Source organism: Protomyctophum bolini (genome assembly GCF_963924005.1).
Source record: "Protomyctophum bolini genome assembly, chromosome: 2".
Lineage (NCBI taxonomy): Eukaryota > Metazoa > Chordata > Actinopteri > Myctophiformes > Myctophidae > Protomyctophum > Protomyctophum bolini.
Genome location: NC_137863.1, coordinates 29,916,761 through 29,936,894, shown reverse-complemented (window position 1 = coordinate 29,936,894; position 20,134 = coordinate 29,916,761). Strand labels below are relative to the sequence as shown.

At 40.1% G+C, this 20,134-nt stretch overlaps 1 protein-coding gene across 1 annotated transcript; it reads right to left on the bottom strand.

Moving 5' to 3' along the window:
- Positions 1–4,083: 4,083 nt before the first annotated feature.
- Positions 4,084–19,900, bottom strand: LOC308322473 (guanine nucleotide-binding protein G(I)/G(S)/G(T) subunit beta-1). The gene is made up of 11 exons (XM_080773755.1): positions 19,490–19,900; positions 14,047–14,155; positions 13,886–13,924; positions 13,683–13,789; positions 13,526–13,589; positions 9,297–9,459; positions 8,421–8,487; positions 8,102–8,303; positions 7,033–7,249; positions 6,614–6,729; positions 4,084–6,029 (listed from the first exon to the last, which is right to left on the bottom strand). The coding sequence occupies exons 2-10, from the start codon at positions 14,101–14,103 to the stop codon at positions 6,623–6,625; spliced, it is 1,023 nt and encodes a 340-aa protein (XP_080629881.1). The 5' UTR covers positions 14,104–14,155; positions 19,490–19,900; the 3' UTR covers positions 4,084–6,029; positions 6,614–6,622.
- Between the last annotated feature and the right edge of the window lie 234 nt (positions 19,901–20,134).

The following is a 20,134-nucleotide window of genomic DNA, read 5'->3' as shown; positions in this document are numbered from 1 at the left end:
AAAAAAAGCAACCCACAACTTTACAGGAAAAACAAGCTCAAATTCTACTCGCTTCTAATAAGCGGACATGGCAACACTGGTTTGGACCGTCTCATTTTACCAGCGGTGGTGTATCGTTTACGAGCTATTGAAAAGAACAGATTTACAAACTAACAACGCGTGTTCGTGAAACTGCGTTGTTAGCTTGTAGATCTGATCTGGAATGAGGCCTCGGGTCGGGCTTGAGAGGTGACTGGCAAGTGGCAACAGCTGCTGCTGCGGGCTATGAGCACCGAGTCACCGACAGCTGGCTGAGGGAGGGAGTTTACTATTTATTTTTTTCTTCCAAGATCCTTTCTTGTTAAAATGTAACAGACTAGCAACTACCATCCCATTATATAGTATTAGAAAAGAATGTATAAAGAAAAGAATGCACAATTATGTTGGCTCCTCAACATTGCAGCAAACAAGGAAAATAGCACAAAAAATGGAAACATGAAATAACAGAAATGGCAATAGATTTTGTAATAGAGTGAAATGAAAATTATGATACACAGTAATATGGGGCAATAGATTTTAAATGTAATAGAGTGAAATGAAAATTATGATTACCTGTTACACAGTAATATGGACCACACTGCTTAGCTACCTTGTATGAGGGAGTGACAAATAATCACCTTTTTAATATATATTTTTTATTCCCAACACATAATGCTCTGGTCCATAGCTCTAATGCCTTTGCATAATTGCATTAGAGCTATGGACCAGAGCTAATTAGGCCGAGACATTTTCATCACCAGCATAATGGTCAGCGCTTTCTTGTGGGTTTTATTTTTATAACATCCCCCATTTTTATAACATCCCCCACTACAAAGAATCACTGAAGAGAAGGAAAAAACTGTTGATGTCAGACAGTCTTGGCTTTTCATGAATCCACGGAATTACCATGAAAATAGGTTTCTGCTGCCACCTTTTCAGTGGCAACACCCAACCTCTACTGATGCATAAACACCTCAGGCTCTCCCCATAATGAATGACCCAACACCTCCCCCAGACCCCCAATGAATCCCTACCACCGCCTAGGAGGCTAGGACCCTAGGTGAAGATGGAGCAATGAGCAACAGACTGAACGGAGACTTCACAGATAGGCTACCTACATACCTATTACCAGTATAAGTCCTTACGGCTATGGATCAGAGCTAGCCTATAATATATATGGATGGATGGTGGGTAGGTACTACTAGGTAGGTTATTGGGTGGTGGGTAGGTACTAGGTAGGTTATATAACCTACCTAATACCTACCATCCATCCATCTTCCCTACATAACTCCCTATCCATGGGTAGCCCAGGTGTGGATTGTGATAGTAGGGGTCTGGATTGAGAAAAGGGGACCCAGACTGTCCTGCTGTGCTCTCTGGGATGGGGGTTGAAAATGTCAAACATGTAATCAAGCATCCTTGCCAAATGTAACAATTCTAATCTGAATGTATCATCTCGACTGATGGATAATTTTGAATTATTAAGACATTAATTGTTTGTGGATGTCGTAATCATATGCCCTATAACTTAATCAGGTGCCTTTGTTGTATCTTCATGTCACACTGCCCCACTGAGGTACATCTCATCCCCTAGCCAGATAAATAATTGTTTTTCTCCCATTTGCCACAGATTACATGTGTATCTGTGAAAACTATTGTTTGACCCTGTAGCAAGGCAGACTTCATGTCTCCCCCTAAACATTTTCCAAATCTTGATTAAAATGCTATATTAACCGTGTCTATTTGGTGACACGCAGAGAGACAATTTGTAATTGGCTGTATGTGGATTCATTCTTTGGGCTCTCCGAACTAAAGTGAACTGGCTGAAACATCAAGCTCCTGACTGGACAATCCTTTCATTTGTGGACTCATCTATTCTTTTGGTATTTAAAGGTATTTTTCTAAAAAGTATTTTACTTAAGGTATTATTTATATTGATTATTCTCCTAAAAAGTAAACCTGTATTTATTTGTACTGATTAGTTCCAAAAGTATTTTTACATTTCCGGAGTTTCTTGCTCTTCTATCGAAGTTATTATACAGTCCTTTCTTATTAACATTATTAATTACCTTAATTAGTAATTTATCCATTAATTTGGTCCTTGACTGATGTATTATTTTTTGTAATGCGATTACATAATCTTGATTACCCAACCCTGCGTGCTAGGTTAATTGATTACCTGGCACCATAGATTTTGACTATATTGTTTGACTGATTCCTGGTTTACCTGCAGTCCTAGTTTACTGAGGCACTCAGGCACTACTACACTGTCTCTGCATTTGATTTGACGAAGGCCACAGAGGCCGAAACCGTTTCGGCGAAACGCTGTGTTTTTTTCAGTCTCGTAATGAAAGTTTTTGGGGAGCATACAAAACGGTGTTCTTTCTTTTACCTTGTTTGTTAAGTAATTCTGGACAAGAGCATCTGCTAAATGCTTAAATTGTAAATGTAATAATAATGTTTAGGGTGTGTATGTCATAGGTCCTACCGTATAGTTGTATACAAAATTGTGTATGTAGTTGTTTGCATGTTTGTTTCTTCACCTTGTTTGTGATAGTTGGAATATAATTAAATTTACCAGTAAGACGCCTGGGGGCGAGAAGCGACCTCGCCCCAAAGGACGAGGTCAAGTGCACTGGCTATCTTGAGTGTACAGGGTGTGATGAGGTCAGATCAAGATATGGAATGTCAGAACAGGTCAGCTCCATATATGGAGATTTAAGGGTGGCAGAATATACAGGGTTTGATGAGGGCCCAGGTAGGGCCAGGCCTTAATTTCGGGCCTATTGAGAACTCTTTTCGCTGACTCCCAGGCGTGGATGAACAAATAACTTTGGGGCAGGCCCATCTAGAGTTTAAATGGACAGGTACAGTATCAGTCAAAAGGGAGACATCGAAAAGGAAGGATGGATGGGGAACGATCAACAGTATTAATATTAGTATAAATACATATACTAATATTGATGACATCAGGGATCTCCATATATGGGCTTCTCCATCCCTGATGATGTCATGTGATGTCACGAGACCTGGGCACCATATATGGGGATTTTGAGTGATACATTGCTGACTGACGGGAAATGCATGATTCCATAGTTAACTGTGACCTTTGCAGCAACCACAGTGGTTATCATGAGACTGTCACAATATGATCATATATTGGCATTCCCATATATGGGCTTAATATTGATCACAGTCAGGGATCTCCATATATGGGCATAACAGGGATGTATTAGCTGGGAATGCCCTGCCCATGAATGGAACTTTTTCACATGTCACAATGACCTGGGCACCTGGGGGATTGCCTGGGGTGACCAGGGGACTGATGTCACGATGACTTGGGCGCTTGCCTGGGGTGTGCGACTGGGATTTGAGTTAGGTGACGTGTCAGTGACGGGGATTGTGGGTTAGGTGTCAAAAACACAAGGTTTCATAGCTATCTGCAACCTCTGATCACAATTAATCACAACAAACTAAAGTAATTTAATTTGTTATATTGATTTTGATGAGTGTGATATACAATATCAATGTTAGGGTCAAGGAGCTAAAGTTTCCAAGCAATAGCTGTTTGCAGCAGAGAGATTCTGAGTTGTTGACAGATGTGATAGTCTTAGGGGTAAAATACAATACAATGATGTAAAACAAGCAGACAGGGCATGTCATGTTAGAATACACTGTATGATGTTATCAGTAAGTAAGTACACAGTAGGAGCCAGTTGGTTCAACATGTTTACACGCCAACATAGAGCTGGTCATAGCTTATGTGCTTGGTGAGAGGTTCCTCTTATCCACATGGGTGTAGTCTATAGATTCTATAACCTAGAAATATCAGTCTATAGGAATGTGTTGATTGGGGATACAGATAGTATAGGATAAAAAGGTTATCACAATGACTGAGCAGAGGTTGACGTTGGAGAACTGCAGCCAGTGTTATAAAAAGGATAAACTTTTTAAATTAGATGCGACACCCGAAACTTTAAAACAAAAATTTGATTGGCTATTGGCACAGCAAGACGCCATGTATGATGAAGTATTCTGGTTCAACTCAACAAGTCAACAAGGATAAGACATCTCAAACAGCTTTTTATTACATGTTCAATAACAGTACAATTTAGTACAGTATCTATCTTGCATCCAGCTCACCGTGGAACACCAACAGACTGAAATAAAATACAAAAAGTGAAAAGGTACATAAGGGTGCAGAGCTCTATCATATTAATGGAAAGAGAAAAGGGAATCTGTCTCAACTGAATTGCATTTTCACTTGTGGCCACACAAAATTACATCACATTTATTGTACATCATCGCAGAAAAAAGGAAAAGTGAAAATATATCACAACTTTAACCACTTATACCCCAAGGTTGGTTGACCGGAGTCCCTAAGGGCTCTATACTGACTGCCATAAAATAATTTGTGAAAATAGCCAAAGGACAAGCTCACAAAGCTTCATATTGTGATGCTTTGCAAGCTTGTTGATTTGCCATTTTCCTGCAAAAGTTTTCCCCAGAATATGGGTGCTGGGGTTTAAGTGGTTAACAAAAGTGCTTCTGTATACAGTGAAATGTTCTGTCATTCAGATGCTTTCTGACTTAATTTAAGACCAAAGAAAATTGTACAAAAAGTGTTTAATATGGACAGTATGTGAAGATGTTTTTGTTCCATTGAGTGTGGACATTTCAAGGAGGAAGAGGACTGTTAAGAAGGATAGATTTCTCACAATGATTGTTATAATTATTACAAAAAATTGGCATCATTAGAACTGGTAAGCATAATTTACACTAAGTATGCAGTCAATATTAAGTCCTTTCTCCATTCTTGCTCACTCTGGTGCATAGCATTACCAGTATTAGTACATGATGTATGCAGAGTTGAGCCAAAAAATAATAAAAATTGGCTCCTATCGAGATCAAATTATAGTCAATAGGTTACTCTCCTTTTGAGAAAAACAGATCTAGGATCTTTGCACCATTGAAAGCAAGTCTACAGCATGCACATCTAAATTAACTCATGGCAGACAAAATGAGAATGTCTTAACTTAAAATTTCAGACCATTATTTTCAGACATTGATTTGTACATTTCATTCACAGAGTTGCAACTGCAGTCCCAAGCAAAGAAAGTGTCTGTCTATTTAATCAGGCGAGGTGTTTCACTCAAAGTGGATAATAAACACAATTTCCCCCATCCATATAATAAAATCCAGCCATGCCCCAACCATCTCACAGCCCAATCATATTCTACCCCATCCCTCCCCACCCAAAGTCAAAGGCATGTACAAGAATTAAGGGGTTAACTGGATAAAGTTACTCATAACAACTCCTTTTGTACTGGAATGAGCATTCATCACAACTTATAGCATGTGCTTGGTTAGTTAACATAGTATTAGTTGAGAGGCAAAGCTTCTTCATGTGCAAAAAGCTGTGATGAAACAAAAACAGCTAGTATATAAATACATCATGGACATTTTCGAAAGCTGCTCGTGTAATCTGATCAAGCTTTTGCTTCTGCATGTTTATTTTCTCTCATCTTTCTTACATGATTTAACTGGATTAGAAAGACAAGCTTTAATTTCAAACATGTCTAAAACAACTGAGGAAATATGACAAAGAGAAAAAAAAAGAAAGCCATCGAGAATAACAAACCATCAGAATAGAATTCTTAAAAAAAAAAAAAAAGGAAAAAAAAAAGTTAAATAATTTGTACAATTACACTCCAACATTTGCTTTCAAGACGCATACATTTGCATGGGATGATAGTGTTGTTTTTCTCTTTCAAGGTAACATAAAATGGTCCAAGAAGGAATGCACAAGTTTCTGATTTGATACCACAGGAAATCCTCTTTTTAGCTAGGTGATAAAACAATTGTGCTCTTCTTTGTGTAGGAAAGGCATTGGTTTCCCTTCGTTTATGTGGTGTCCAAGTCAGTTTAAACAGTGTTGAAGAGGATGCTGTGAAATATAACATTCTGAAGTTGTAATGGTCTTCCAGTCAACTTTGGAGTTAAAATAACATCTGAGGAGCCAAGACAGATCAATGTCAGAATTTGACTCACCAGAACGGCACATTCCCCCCCTTCCATAAGGTGACTTATTTGCACTTATGGAAATAATATCAAGACTAATCAATGCACAACTGACCCAAGATGAGAACATTATTGTACCTTGTCAGTTACAGCAAATGAATGGGGGGTAGTTATATTACCAACCAGTTTGATAGTAAGCCAACAAATAGCTAAACAATTATCTTGCAATGCCAGAAAAAATATTTATTTTGCAGTTCAAGATATTGACCAATTTAGTCTCAAGTGACATTTGTCTATTCTTAGCCACATTTAAATGGAAAACAGTTTGAAACAAATCTTAATACAAGATCTTATTCAGTGCATCCCCAATTCAGCACCTATCCATTCGAATGACCACACATGTCTCCTTTAATTCTTGATTATACACACAATTATAAACTGAATAAGACTGCTTCTACTGAAAATAAAATACAAAATGCTGATAAAACAAAATAGGAGAAATATACTGTAGGAATGACGCTCAACACAATGTAGGCTAATGTAAAAGTCTGAATTGCAAAAGAAAGAGGATCACCTTCAGGCTTCAATTCCAGATCTTCAGAAAACTGTCCCAGGATCCTGTTGCAACTGCCATACCATCATCAGTAACCCCCAGGCAGCTAACACGGTTGTCATGGCCAGCCAACACACCTAGGAGAGGACCACAGCAGCCATTTAGTCAACAGATATTATTCCCAAACTTTTAAATTTCAAGGACCACCAGTTTGATATGCATTTAGGCCATGGACACCATTTCATACAACTTAGCTACTGTAGGACCCCGATCCACACTGAATAAGCTTCATTGTTAATTTAACCCTGAGAGTACAATAGAACCAAAGGGACCTGTAAGGGTCCATTTGACTCACGCATTATTGCCTATTATGCCCAGACGTGAGATTTGGGCAGCCAGATTTAAAAGTAGTTTGGAGTGATCATGCTCCAAGTACTAACCAGCACGGTCAGCCTTTAGTGTGTCCCACACATTACAGTTGAAGTCATCGTAGCCGGCCAGGAGGAGGCGACCGCTCTTGGAGAACGCAACAGAGGTGATACCACAGATGATGTTGTCGTGGGCGTAGATCATCAGTTCCTGATCAGCGCGCAGATCAAAGAGCCGGCAGGTGGCATCATCGGAGCCCGTGGCAAAGGCATTGCCATTGGGGAAGAACTGTAAATGAGAGAAAATACACTGAAACGCTCACATTTCTATATATGTGCAAAAGGCATGATCCGACAGGGAGAATGTAGTCTTGCGTAGCCAGACAACTATTCCACAATATCCAAATAGTCTAGCCTAGTAGCTTGGCCCAGCCAGCGTGCTTTCTGGTCTAGAGGGGCGGGTGCGCTTTCAGCAAGCGCTGGAGGATATTGGTTCACCGATCAGAATGAACCATATATTACTATATTGAGAGTGACGCCCCTCTGCACTGTAGTTCACTCCCACTCCTAGACCAGGAAATGTCTCACGTTCCCCCAGGCTTTCATTTTTTGAGCCTAAAAGCCTGGGTACCGAGGCTATAGAGTCTGGAACTACACCTCCCGAAATCAGAGTAAGGAAGCTGACATTTCCGTGCACGGAAATATATTTTAAAATATCTTTATTTTGTCATTTACATTTCTGCTAAGCAGCAAGCTATATATGCTTAGATGATTTTGATTTATATTATGATACATTTGCGTGATTGTAAAGACGAAATGGAAGTGGGGAGGAGGCTTCACTTCTGCTTTATATTTTACTCATGATAGAACTTCCGTTGCTCCAGACTGTATGATGGAAGCATTTGGAAATTGCGAGAGGCAACAGTCTGGCAATGCGAGACTAAGGAGCATGTATAATATTGACTGATGCATTGGGCTTTTAGATCAGCTATTTGTGACTTTTCCGTGACAATCCTGTATGACAAAACAGGACATTCATTTATGGGGTGTGTGGGGGAGGGGCATTAAAAGCTGTAATATGGAGACACTACAAGATTTCTACCCTACAGCAACAATATGCAATTGTAAACAAACCACTTACACAGATGGCATTGATATCGGACTCATGACCGGTAAATGTCTGTCTGCACATGCCCTCTCGGACATCCCAGAGCTTGGCAGAGGCATCACAGGCCCCAGAGACGAATAACCTTGTGTCAGGGGCCAGTGACAGGCTCATGACATCACCTGTGTGTCCAGCGAATGTGGTTGTCTGCTGCCCAGTCTCAATGTCCCAAAGTGCACTATGACAAAAAAATACAGAATTAGACAGATATGCATACCCGTTTGTACCACTTTACTGAATGTATTTGATAAAGTCATGTACTAAATGAATGTGGGATTGTAATTCTTATATTTACCAAGTGGTATCTCCAGAACTTGTAACAATCTGGTTGTCATCAACAAAGCGACAACAGGACAGGTAACCTGGTATTCAAAGAATGAATGTAGCAGTCATAAAATATATATTTCTTATGCAATATTTTGATGTTAATATATTCCCAACGCAACTTTGAAGATGAACACTGTATGAAAGATGAAGAGATCTCTTAAACTTGGAATCATCAAGTCTGATGAAATTGTTTTCAAATGTCTGCGTTCTATTAAAGCAATTCAAAACTAACTTTCATCTATCTGCATTTAACTAATAGTTATTTCTGCCATTGGGCTATTCAGGGTTTCCTGTAGGATAAAACCAAGTCTAGGTGCTACTGGAGGGGGGTGCACGTACCTGCAGCATACGCACGCGAAGGCTGCACAATATAGACAAAATGTCATACAGTACCTCAATAGTTATGCCACATATCGCAAAAGTGATATAATATCTCAGTGATATAAGACTATGGGTTCACTCTTATTTTAAGTTTAAGTGTAGCAACAGTTAAAAACTAACCATTCTTCAAAGAACAGCATATTACAGGTCAATTACTCTTATTTTAAGCCTAGTCTGGAGTTTCATCTCTGTGCTGACCAATTAAGCCTAGACTTAACAGGCAAAATCATGTGAAATATATTTTAAGAATGTTTCTAATTTAGGTGATAAGTGATGGTCTTTTTAAAATCTTTGCAACTAACAATATAAATAATTAAAGGTTAATTTGTGTCCCATGGGAGAAACTTGTAAGAGTATAAGTCATGTATACTTATCGCCAATGTGCACAAACAATGCTACTTGATGTGAAAATGAATTCATTCTAATTTCAGAATGGTAAAAATGCAATGATTAGGTCATATACCTGTATGTCCAGCGAGCTCACGGCTTACGCGTACATTCCCCTCTCGAGTTTTGAGATTGTAAATGGAGCAGATATTGTCTAAGCCTCCACAGGCGACATAATTTCCTGAAGGTGCATACGCACAAGTCATGACCCAGGAAGAGCGAAGAGGAATGGCATGGACCTACAAAAGCACACACAAGATATGTATTTTAATGTTAAACACATGCCTTTCACTTTCTCCTTCATTATGTTCTCTTGAGCAGAAATGTAACCATAACCACTTAAAAGTAAACCCTATATTATATATATATATATATATAATTCATATCCATGGCACCCTAATTTGTTATCCCCTCTACACCAAATTCCTGCCAAAAACTGTTATTTCGAGGAATGCTTTGTCTATTTTAGACCCACCAAGATGCTAGGGTTAACGTGGTTTTAAAGCCTGATTAAACTAACAAAGCATGGGGCAGCTTTCTCCGAGTGACGTAACTAAAGTATGCAACAATTAGCCCTAGTACAGGATTTCGTTATCAAGGACATTTTTATACCAATTGAGAACATTCTCATGACAAGATGGCACAATGTGACAGCTCACTGTGCCATTCTTGTCATGGATGGACAACTTTATTTAATTTAACCCTAAATACTTAATTGACCAGGGTTCCCCAGGAGTCTCTACTCTACTTGGTAGTTGGTCCCCTCCTTTTTTCCCCCTACACCAAGTCTCTTGATCAAAAATGCCAGATAATCTACGAAGTCAGAATGAAATTGCAGTCATTGTCAGCTAGTCACTTTCACTGCCTTTCACCCTATTTAATGCCCAGAATACAGACACTAGGTTTCAAGGGTGAACAATGTTAATACAAAGTGCACTGCAAAAACATAATCAATATAAGTATAGTTGTGGACTGGATGCACACTTGGACGACATGGAGCCCACAAGATAATCATACAGTTTTTGTTTTTTGTAGTTAATACAGAATGCATCGTAGCTTGTAGAACTGATATTTTGACACTGCTGTAAATATTAAGTATAAACCAGACATAATAAATAGGTTGGTTGCATTTAAAAAATAGAAGCCAATACATCAAAGAAAAAGGTCCTCTAAATTCAGAAACACCATGTCAAAACTACAAATTTGGTCAAATGCCATATTTTACACTTTGGAATAGAATATGATAAGAATGTGAATTCAGAAATGCTACAAATTACACAAATACACACTGTACAATAACACTGTATAATAACACAACAGCAATGTTTTGGAGGACACCTCAGGGAATCAGGGAATTAATTCAACTTGGAAGTTGGAACTCAAACTACCAGAATCGAGGCAGACACCACACACACGTGTGCTCCTACTGACTCCACACTTTGCACACATATTGCTCAGTGCTCAGTCTATTAAAAAAAAGCTTCTTTCCGCAAATCTGCATAATTTTGCCCACTAGCACTGGAAGTGGTCTGACGCAACATAGACTACGTCACACGTACAGATCTGCAAGCTAACTTAACGCGTTGTTAGCTTGAAGATCTGTTCTTTTTGCTCATGCATGCTTCCACCGGCCCATCCCCTTTTTAGTAATTTGCTCTTACTGCTGAACGCAGTAACAAGCACTCACTGGACGCACAAACAGAGGACTTGTTCCCTAAATAATTCGACATTGGTCTATGGAACTAGTTAGGACACAGACCGGTCACGTTGTTCCAACGAAAAACAAACCATCAACCCACCACCTGACTATGTTACTAGCCTATGTTACACGATGTTACACGCACATATTGTCAAAAGCGGGTTACATTTGGTTTAGGGATGCACCGAAAGGGAAATTCTTGGCCCGAAAACCGAATATCAGAATATGATTAATATTATTTGTTCCTAGCATTGCTGTCATGGCCGTACCTTAAAGCTACGTGATTTATGGCAAAATAAATGGTTATGGCTAAACTTAACTTAAATAATAATCCATAAAACATTTATTCAGCTCTTTTGAATGCATTAATTGCATACACTATTCGGTGATATATTTTATGCCTATTGGGGCCGAAACCGAATAGGCCGAAAATGCATTTTTTTCATTTTCTGCCGAATATTTTCTGCGGACGAATATTCTGTGCATTACTAACTGGTTACCTGTCCAATGTGTCGCGTCCCGCAATGCATACGTAAGCAGGTCACACAGTTGGATGACCTGTAGGGTTGTCTTTCTATGTGTATACACACAGAGTGACATGCGACTTGCCTTCAGTGGTGGAGAACTCCGCATTTAAACATTCACACAGCGTTCTACAACCACTACAGCGCGCCAGCTGCCAAGCCGATTGTATTTGAGCACAAATGTGTTGCCTGCGATGTATGCGAAATGAAGGCAAGAGAGTTAGAATTCATTGCCTTTACTAGAAAGGTGCACTCCTCCTCAGAACACATCTTGGCCTATCTCTGCCAGGCCGGGTTGTCTACCCAGGGACAACAAACTTCTGAAGGTAGTCACTTGGAATGGGAAAATACTTTTTAAAGAATTTTAACTAATCTTCGTCTAGTAGGACTATAGTAAATAAATCACTATTACATTTTGTAAAAAAAATACATATTTAGCCCCATGCTCGAATCCCCCGCCCCCTGACAAAAACAGCTAAAATCCTTAAAACGAAAAAAAAGTTAACACGCATCTTTTACTTTCTCCAAAGACAACCTAAAAAAAAAACTAAAGATGTCCTTTAAGCATGCCACCCCGTGACGTCATGTGGCAGCCACAGTGTGGAAGGCACGCTGCTTCGCTGCCACTCAAGTGACTACTGGCCAATCACAGCGCGTCTTTTCCGGAATTTATCAATTAAATCCAAGGGAGCTTTATTAGCATGAGAAAACAAATTGATTGGCCTACTGAACGTCCCCTTCTGTGACACACAGGGAAGCTTGGCAAGCTTCCGCTCATGCTTACACTATGCTTCGCAAGGAACCTCGGGAAAGCTTGCCTTCTCTCAAGAAGCACACGCCCCAGAGCCGAAGGAGGAGTCTACCTTTTTATGTCTATGGTGAGGACCCCCCACTAAGAGGACGTCCACCACCCTAATCCTCACCATTCAACATATCGTGCTGACCAGCACTGCTCCTGCCTGTAAGAGCCTGTGGTGCAGCAAGAACAGTGTCACTCCCCATTCAACAAACACGGCTGATTAGGGTCATATGGCGTATAATCTTTCTACATCCGAGCATAGACATGGTAACGCCCCGCCTGCCTCCGATTGGCCTACCGACACTGCCGCTCTTGCCTGTACTCCGAGATGCAAGGCTACTCCGTGGTGGGAAATAATAGTACCAAAGAATGGCAACACGCGACAGTAATTTGTAACTTTAAATTTTGTAGAAGAGGCAAACTAATATTGTTTGTGCCGTTTGCTTTGATTGAATAAATGATTGAACAGGTAGGCCTACTATGATTTGATTTGGCTGTGTTCTAAATTAAAGTGTTAATTATCATGTATTAATCTAAACTAACACTAAACTAATACTATTATACTAATAAAGATCAAGGGAAAAGAGACTTTCTTTACAGTACAATAATGTTTAAAGTTTACACATGTATACAAATAAACAGGCCAATGGCTTAAACAATATTAGTTTACCTCTTCTACAAAAATAAAAGATGCTGACGCGCGTGCCAGGCTGTCATTCTCTTGTAGCTATTACATATCGTACTTGACTTGCATTATTTATTTCCCACCGCACGGCGTAACCTCGCGCAGCAGACTATCCAGCATGCATCTTCCACCTCGGCGACACCGGCTGTGTCGGTAGGCCAATCAGAGGCAGCCGGGGCGTTACCATGTCTATGCTCAGACGTAGAAAGAATATACGCGCTCATATGGACCAAGCTGCCTGCAACAGGGGATTCAAACTCCTGAACAGGAAGGTGACACTTGCACCACCCGAGTGACCTAGTTTGAACTTTTACATTCAAACGACATTCATGTCCCTTTTGGTGACCTCCAGTTTGCGTTCACTTTTGCAGCATTTCTGGCGTAAATTTTTTGAACGCCAGAAATATGATTCTTTGCCAAATTGCCACTGTTGCATTATTGGCAACATTAACTAGATTTAGAGCAAACTTCTCATAATGTAATTGCTTTCCTTTTTGAAGTGCAATAGACCATGTTTCTATTAACAGCAAGTATGGTTATAGTTTTGAGATAATACTTCAAACATGAATGGAATCTGATTCTACTTATAAAACTGTACCTTGTTTGTGGTATAGCTGTCCCAAATAATGAGTTTTCCATCTTGGGAGGCACTGACCAAGAGCCTACACAAATGACAGAAAAAATAAACAAATAAATAACAGAGTCACAGGTCTCGTAGAAATATGTACAGATAGATGGGTGAGAATATTCTTTACCTCGAATCTGTTCCCCAGTGCATGGCATAGATTTTAGCCAGATGTCCCCTCAGTGTTCGTCTTGTACGCATCTGAATTCGGCCAACAGGATCAATGTTGGCTGTGATCTAGGAAGAAAAATGCAAAATATTGTTTAGTTTGAGACTAAATGTTTTTGTTATTTTTCTCCAATGGATACCTATAATTGTTAATAACGATGTTACCTGTGAAAGTGTGGCATCTGCACATGCTTTCCTGGCATCCTGAAAAAAAAAAAAAATCTTAAATAATTCTGCAGATATATTCATTAATTTGATGTTTTGAGTGTACAGCATTCATCATTATTAATGGTAAATGGTGAGGTAAACAACAGTTAATCACTCACTCTGATCTGATTTTTGAGCTGCTCCGCCTCTTGGCGCAACTGGTCCAGTTCACTCATTTTCCTCAGCTTTTAGAATTACGTTACTCCAGCTGCCGGGACACTTGTTGATCTGGAAGAGAACAGATAGAGAATTCACACCATCTACAATTTAGATAAGCTGAGAAATCATGTCCATGTACTAAAACGCTGGGTCATTCCACCGTGACATTTTTCCCCTGACCACAGTGTATGTATCGAATTGCTTTCAGTGGGAGCACCGTGTATTTACACTATGCTGTAAACACCTGCAGTGTGACAAGGCATCTATTCTGTGCTGTGCATTCCCATTGAAGAGCGTTTATCTGGTCAGAGTTGACATATTTAACTCTAGGCGTTTGGATGAACATTTTGCATTTTCAGCTGGGTAAAAAAGAAAACGATTTGGACACATGGCCTAAAAGGAGTCATTATCCTATTGACCTCAATCCTTCAGATACCAAATGCCACTTCAATCAATACATAATATGCATGTAATATTGCCCTACTGGACAAAGTTCAGCATAAAACTGGTCTGTACCTAATGTTTGTTTGAAACTCTCGCTCTCCTATACTTGTTTGATTGGATTGTAAAACCTTTGTTTTTGTTTATTGAACATATGCTTGTAAACCCTCAATAAAAACAAAGTAGGAATATATATATATATATATATATATATATATAATTTATTTTTTATGACAGCATATTTGTTCAACTAATCAAGACTTCTGTCTTTATTGATAAGACACAAGTGAAGAATGACAGTAAAGAGGGTGGGAGAGATGGGGGAAGACATGCAGCAAAGGTCGTCATGAACAGGACTCGAGCTCAGGCCAGAGCCTATATGCATGTGCCTGGACCGCTAGGCCAGCGGGCGCCCCTCAAGACTCAGTTTAACCACTCCATTGACCAGGGTGCCCCAGAAGTCACAATAACAATTACATCTCTGTTGAGGGATCTAAAAGACATTGGCAGGAACCCTGCAACATCAATGTCTTTAAATAGTATTTCCAGCATCAACAAAACCACAAAATGGACAACTTTTAGGTTGGACCCATCTAATGATGCATGTCTTTTAAAAAGATTAGGGCAGTCAGTGTCTTGGCAAGAATCTGGCTATATGATAATCACGATTTGGCGCGATGCAACTCAGTGTTTCAAAATGTTTTGGAAGATATCGATCAAGGTATTTGGTAAGGAAGAATAATGTGATGTTTTATTGTGTTCGATTGCCAATCCCTAGTGTGAGGTACTTTAACTTTACTAGCTTTAAGAAAAAGAAAATAAATCTGCATTTTCCACAGCACAGGGGTAAAATGCGGTATTGCCTACTTTGACCATTTCCAATTTGTTTTTCAATACAATGGATGAATTATGCAGGATGTGAATTACAAAAGGGAAGAAATTTACATACAGGAAAATGTGGCTTCAACAGAAACTTTAGGAACAAGTTCACTTGTAGGATAACTCTCTCATTCATAATATATATATATATAATTATATACCCAATGTATTAGTCTGATTAACCACTTAAGCCCAATTTTATACTTTGTCATACAATAGTGTGAAGTGAGTGGTGCAACTCCGTGTGGGGGTCCCTGGGGGTCCCCGGAAATTACAGACCCACATGAACGCAGCCAGGGTGCCGGCCCGGTTCCGGCGAGCCGTCCCGCATCCAAAACGGTTGGGAAATGACAGAGTTACCGTGGGGGGTCCCTGCCCTGGGGGTCCCCGGGACATTCAGATTAAGTTCTTATTTCAACTTAACCCTGGCATATTGTAAAATATACTCTTAAGTCTTCATGTGACCACCGTGCTCTGACTTTAGGTGCGTTACCTGTTCAAATCATATCAAATAAATAACGGTAATGGGTCACACACACGAAGACTGTATTTCAATCATTTATTCTTGCATTTTGAACAGGAGAAACGTTTCAGCTATCCAGCCTTGATCAGTGTGAAGGCTGGATAGCCAAAATGTTTGCCTCCTGTTCAAAATGCAAGAATAAATAATTGAAAATAAATGCAGTCTTGGTGTGCGAGTCTGCGACCCATTACCGTTGTTTATTTGTATTGTAAAATATGCCTTCACTTGCAAACAAAGACCACCGTTGATTAAATGTGCACTCACTGGTATAATTTTGTATAGCAAGATGATTACAATAACATAACAATTAAAGTTAAAGTGATGTGTTTAAATTAGAAGAGAGGCTCCTGTACATAAACCATATATACACTTCGTTGAACGGAGACCCCAGGGGACCATATACTAGACCCACTCCTTTTTTCCCTGACAAAAAAAACACCCATAGATCAGCTATTTTGGCGACGCTAAGGGTCATGTGGTTAAATACGCTAACTGCTTGAGTGGTTACAAAACTAGGATGAAACCTTTAATGTTATCCTGGCTGGGTAAGGTTACGATCATATACTGTATATGTCCATCGTCTACTTTTTTCAGCTTCTATACTAATTTTATGACAAATAATATAGAATACACAGCAGCATAGTTCAAGCTCCTGTTTTATGTTTACAAGACCATACCTTAAATGTTATCCTGGATAACATTCCTGTAATTATTTGAGATCTTCTGTTGGGTTAGGCCTGGAACAACCCCTTGTAGTATCGAGCATATCCGAGTAGCCTAAATGCTGTTAATAACTTAGCATTAAGCTTTCCCTTTTCAGAAACATTGTTTGCTTATGAAGGTCTGCAGATTCTTACAGTTTGGAGTTCCTCCATCACATCACTTCTCCTTTCTAAGCGCCTGATCAGGGTCAGCTGACTGCACGATAAACTGCGTTGTGGCAAATAGCCTAAAGTTGTGACTTACTGACTGTTCTCAGGTCTCTTGAGGGCAGTCACTGCCTGCTGCCCCCTGAAGCTGAAAGCCTGTTCCTACATATCCATCTGAGAACCATCGTATGTCTGTGTAGTAAGCACTTAGGCCTTCAAGTAGTAACACAAATGTATTTTCTCAGATGACAGCTTAGCTTGTGTTGCTGCATGATCATAGTAATTGTTACGTGTGCCTACCCTTCCCTTAAAGAGATGACAACACGATTATGAAACCTGCAGTAAGCCTAATATAATTTTGTATTGTGGATCCAAACATTTTCTAATCATGGATGTGTGGAGTCCAGTTTTAAATATTGGCCTGATAATGCGATGTTTCACCGGTCTAAAGCTGGATCAGAGAAAGGATCATAACCAGCACTATCACTGAGCAAGTCCATAATCCTAAAAGCTAAAACCCTTTCAGTTAAATCTCTAATCCTATCCATGTCCACCAACATGAGAAACAGCTGGCGAACCCTGGACAGAAGTCAGAAATATGCTATTCCATTCATAAAATAATAGGATGAGATTAAGCTTAATTCTGTTACATTTAACATGCTTAAAGCAAGTGCCTGGATTTTCTCACTGCTCTCACTTTCTGTCAGTCTCAAATTTAATTTGAAAGCAACAGTGCCATCACCATTCAGATTGTATTTGCAGAAAATCAATACACATTCATGAGCATCATCAGTGAAACGCATATGTACCCAGTGTAGTCATGTTGACACCAACATGAGATTAATCTACTATAAAAACGCAATAATAATAATAATTACAAGATATAACTACTTCTGCTGTTCAGTTCCCACAGGTTTGCTTAACACTGTGGGTCTAATATGCTGACAGTAACATGGGATTTCATGCACATGATTTGCGTACAGAAGTGGGACCGTTTGCATCATGTTTGAATATTTGTTGTGGGAAAACTGTAGCAGCAGTACGTCCGTTCGCTACGTAAATAGACGAGCCTCTACAATAACACTACTCAATACTCATCATAGCCCAGCTGAATGATTTAATTGCCTCGACTAGATAATAAGGCAATAATAATAAGGCAATAATATTGTAGTACAGTTTTGATGCTATGTGGGATGTATATTTTTTCAAACTTGGCTGAAAGCCGCGCAATGCAATACTAATCTGCCTTGCACTGATGGAAATCCGAGAAGATGCAGCTAACGCCATCTTGTACACTGCTGCCCGGTAGTTAGCCTGCTAGCAAGTTGGTCGGTATGTAGGCCTGTAGGCAGGGCAGAACGAGACATTTCAGCACTTTAAATAGAGCCACTTCCTCTCATAACTCAAACAAATCCCTTCATTGTCGACATTAACTCACAACCGACCGTCAATATGAGCCGCTTGCCACATATCGCTTTCTAACATTACATTTCCAGAAAGACTGTTGTTCTTCCGCAATTACGCGGACTGCTAGGTAGCTAACACCATTCAAGTGAACGCGGTCGGTAGGTGGGTTAACTATAACTACTGTGTGGGGCTGTTTGCCTGCCTACAGCAAATCCAATTACTTCGATACTTGCAATCTTGTTACCGTCAACCGTGCCTTTTTGATTTGATTACAACATATATGTACACAGTTAGCTGGCTCTCTGTGGTCTAGACTCTAGAAGAGGAGGTCCCAATCCTCCCTCCTGGAGAAACTGCAAGGTCGGGTGGTGGCCAGCTTGACTTGCAGTCAGATTGCAATAAGGAATGTAAATGATACGAGAGTACGTTTAATTTGGTTGAGAGGGAGCTCACTTCTTCAAAAAGGACAGTTTACTAGCATAACCTTCGTTAAGCATTTTCACTGGAACACCCACCCAGGTTGACTGCAAGTGGAGTTGTATTGTATTATTGGTGGCACAAGACAGAATGGCTTGCAACAGCATTTCCTTCGTACTTTATTACAATAGTTCATACCGATCTACACATATATTCATTGTTTTATTCCTGATCCGGTTAAGAGATAAGTGTAAACTAACGTTTGCACCTACGTTACATTTCCTATATCGGACGTTTATTGCTCCAGTAAGGCAATGAAGGGGCTGTGTCATCAACTGGCAGCCAGCCTATCTTACGATATTAAATCAACATTTTCCATTTAGATACAGGTCATCAATGTAAGCTCGTGTGCTTTATGAAATCACTAATCCAGCTTTCCATTAACAGCTCACGTAACATAATACCAGTTAATGGGAAATCGTATTAGCTACATAGCATTAGCTGGTTCTAGCTGATTTAGGCCAAACATCCCCTCATCGTTGACATCAAGCGGCATTCAGCTAGCACCATTCACTGACATTCATAAAATAGGGCAAGGAAGCAGTATTTTGGTTTCTGAGTGATATTTATCCAGAACGAAATCTCAACATTATTTATTTTTTCCTAACAACCACAGATTGCTTTTATATTCGCCCGCACAGATTTATCAGCTATACCCCCACAACGATAAGTCGCTAACAAGCTAGCTGTCGACAGATACCCCACCCCCGGGCACTGATATTCTCACACAATATTCCACAGCCAGCTATTCTCACCGCGGAAAAAAGAACGGCAGACGTCGTCGGGTATTTTCTTCTCCAAACTCACCTGCTTCGATTTGTGTTTGCTTTGATGTCTTTTGCATTGACTGGAAATGGAAACGGTGTATCCCTCCAATGCACGCATCAACGAACAGCGAGCAGCTAGCTGTGGAACTAGCTAGCCAGCTAGTTGAGTGTGTGCGGAGCGGAGCTACGGTTGGAGAGCTCTGACAACCTCAGTCAACCAACCGGAGAGGGGAGGGCAGGCAAGGCAGGGGGGGATCACACCCACAACGTCTTCTATGGGGCTCAACGACACGGTGGAGCAGCCGGAGAGAGACAAAGCAATACTTTTCCGAATTAAACGATGCACTTGGTTCAACAAGGGAGCTAATGTTTCCTTTTTGTCAGACTGTTAACCCGTGTCCTTGCTCTTGGAGCGCTCTCATCCGGCCATCGAACGAACGAACGAACGGAACGACGAGATGGGCGCGGTAACCCTCCCTGCAATCAGCTGTGGGAAACCCCACGCTGCCTGCAGCAGCAGCGGTGGGAAGAGTAACACATCCAAAATGATGAAGATGCCAATGTGCATCATATCTCAAAAACTATTATTTTCACCTCACTTTTGCTTTTCATTTTTGAGGATTCAGTCCTTCGTTATACTTGGTCGGTATCAAAGAGAACATGCGTTCGTTTGCAAGCAAGCATA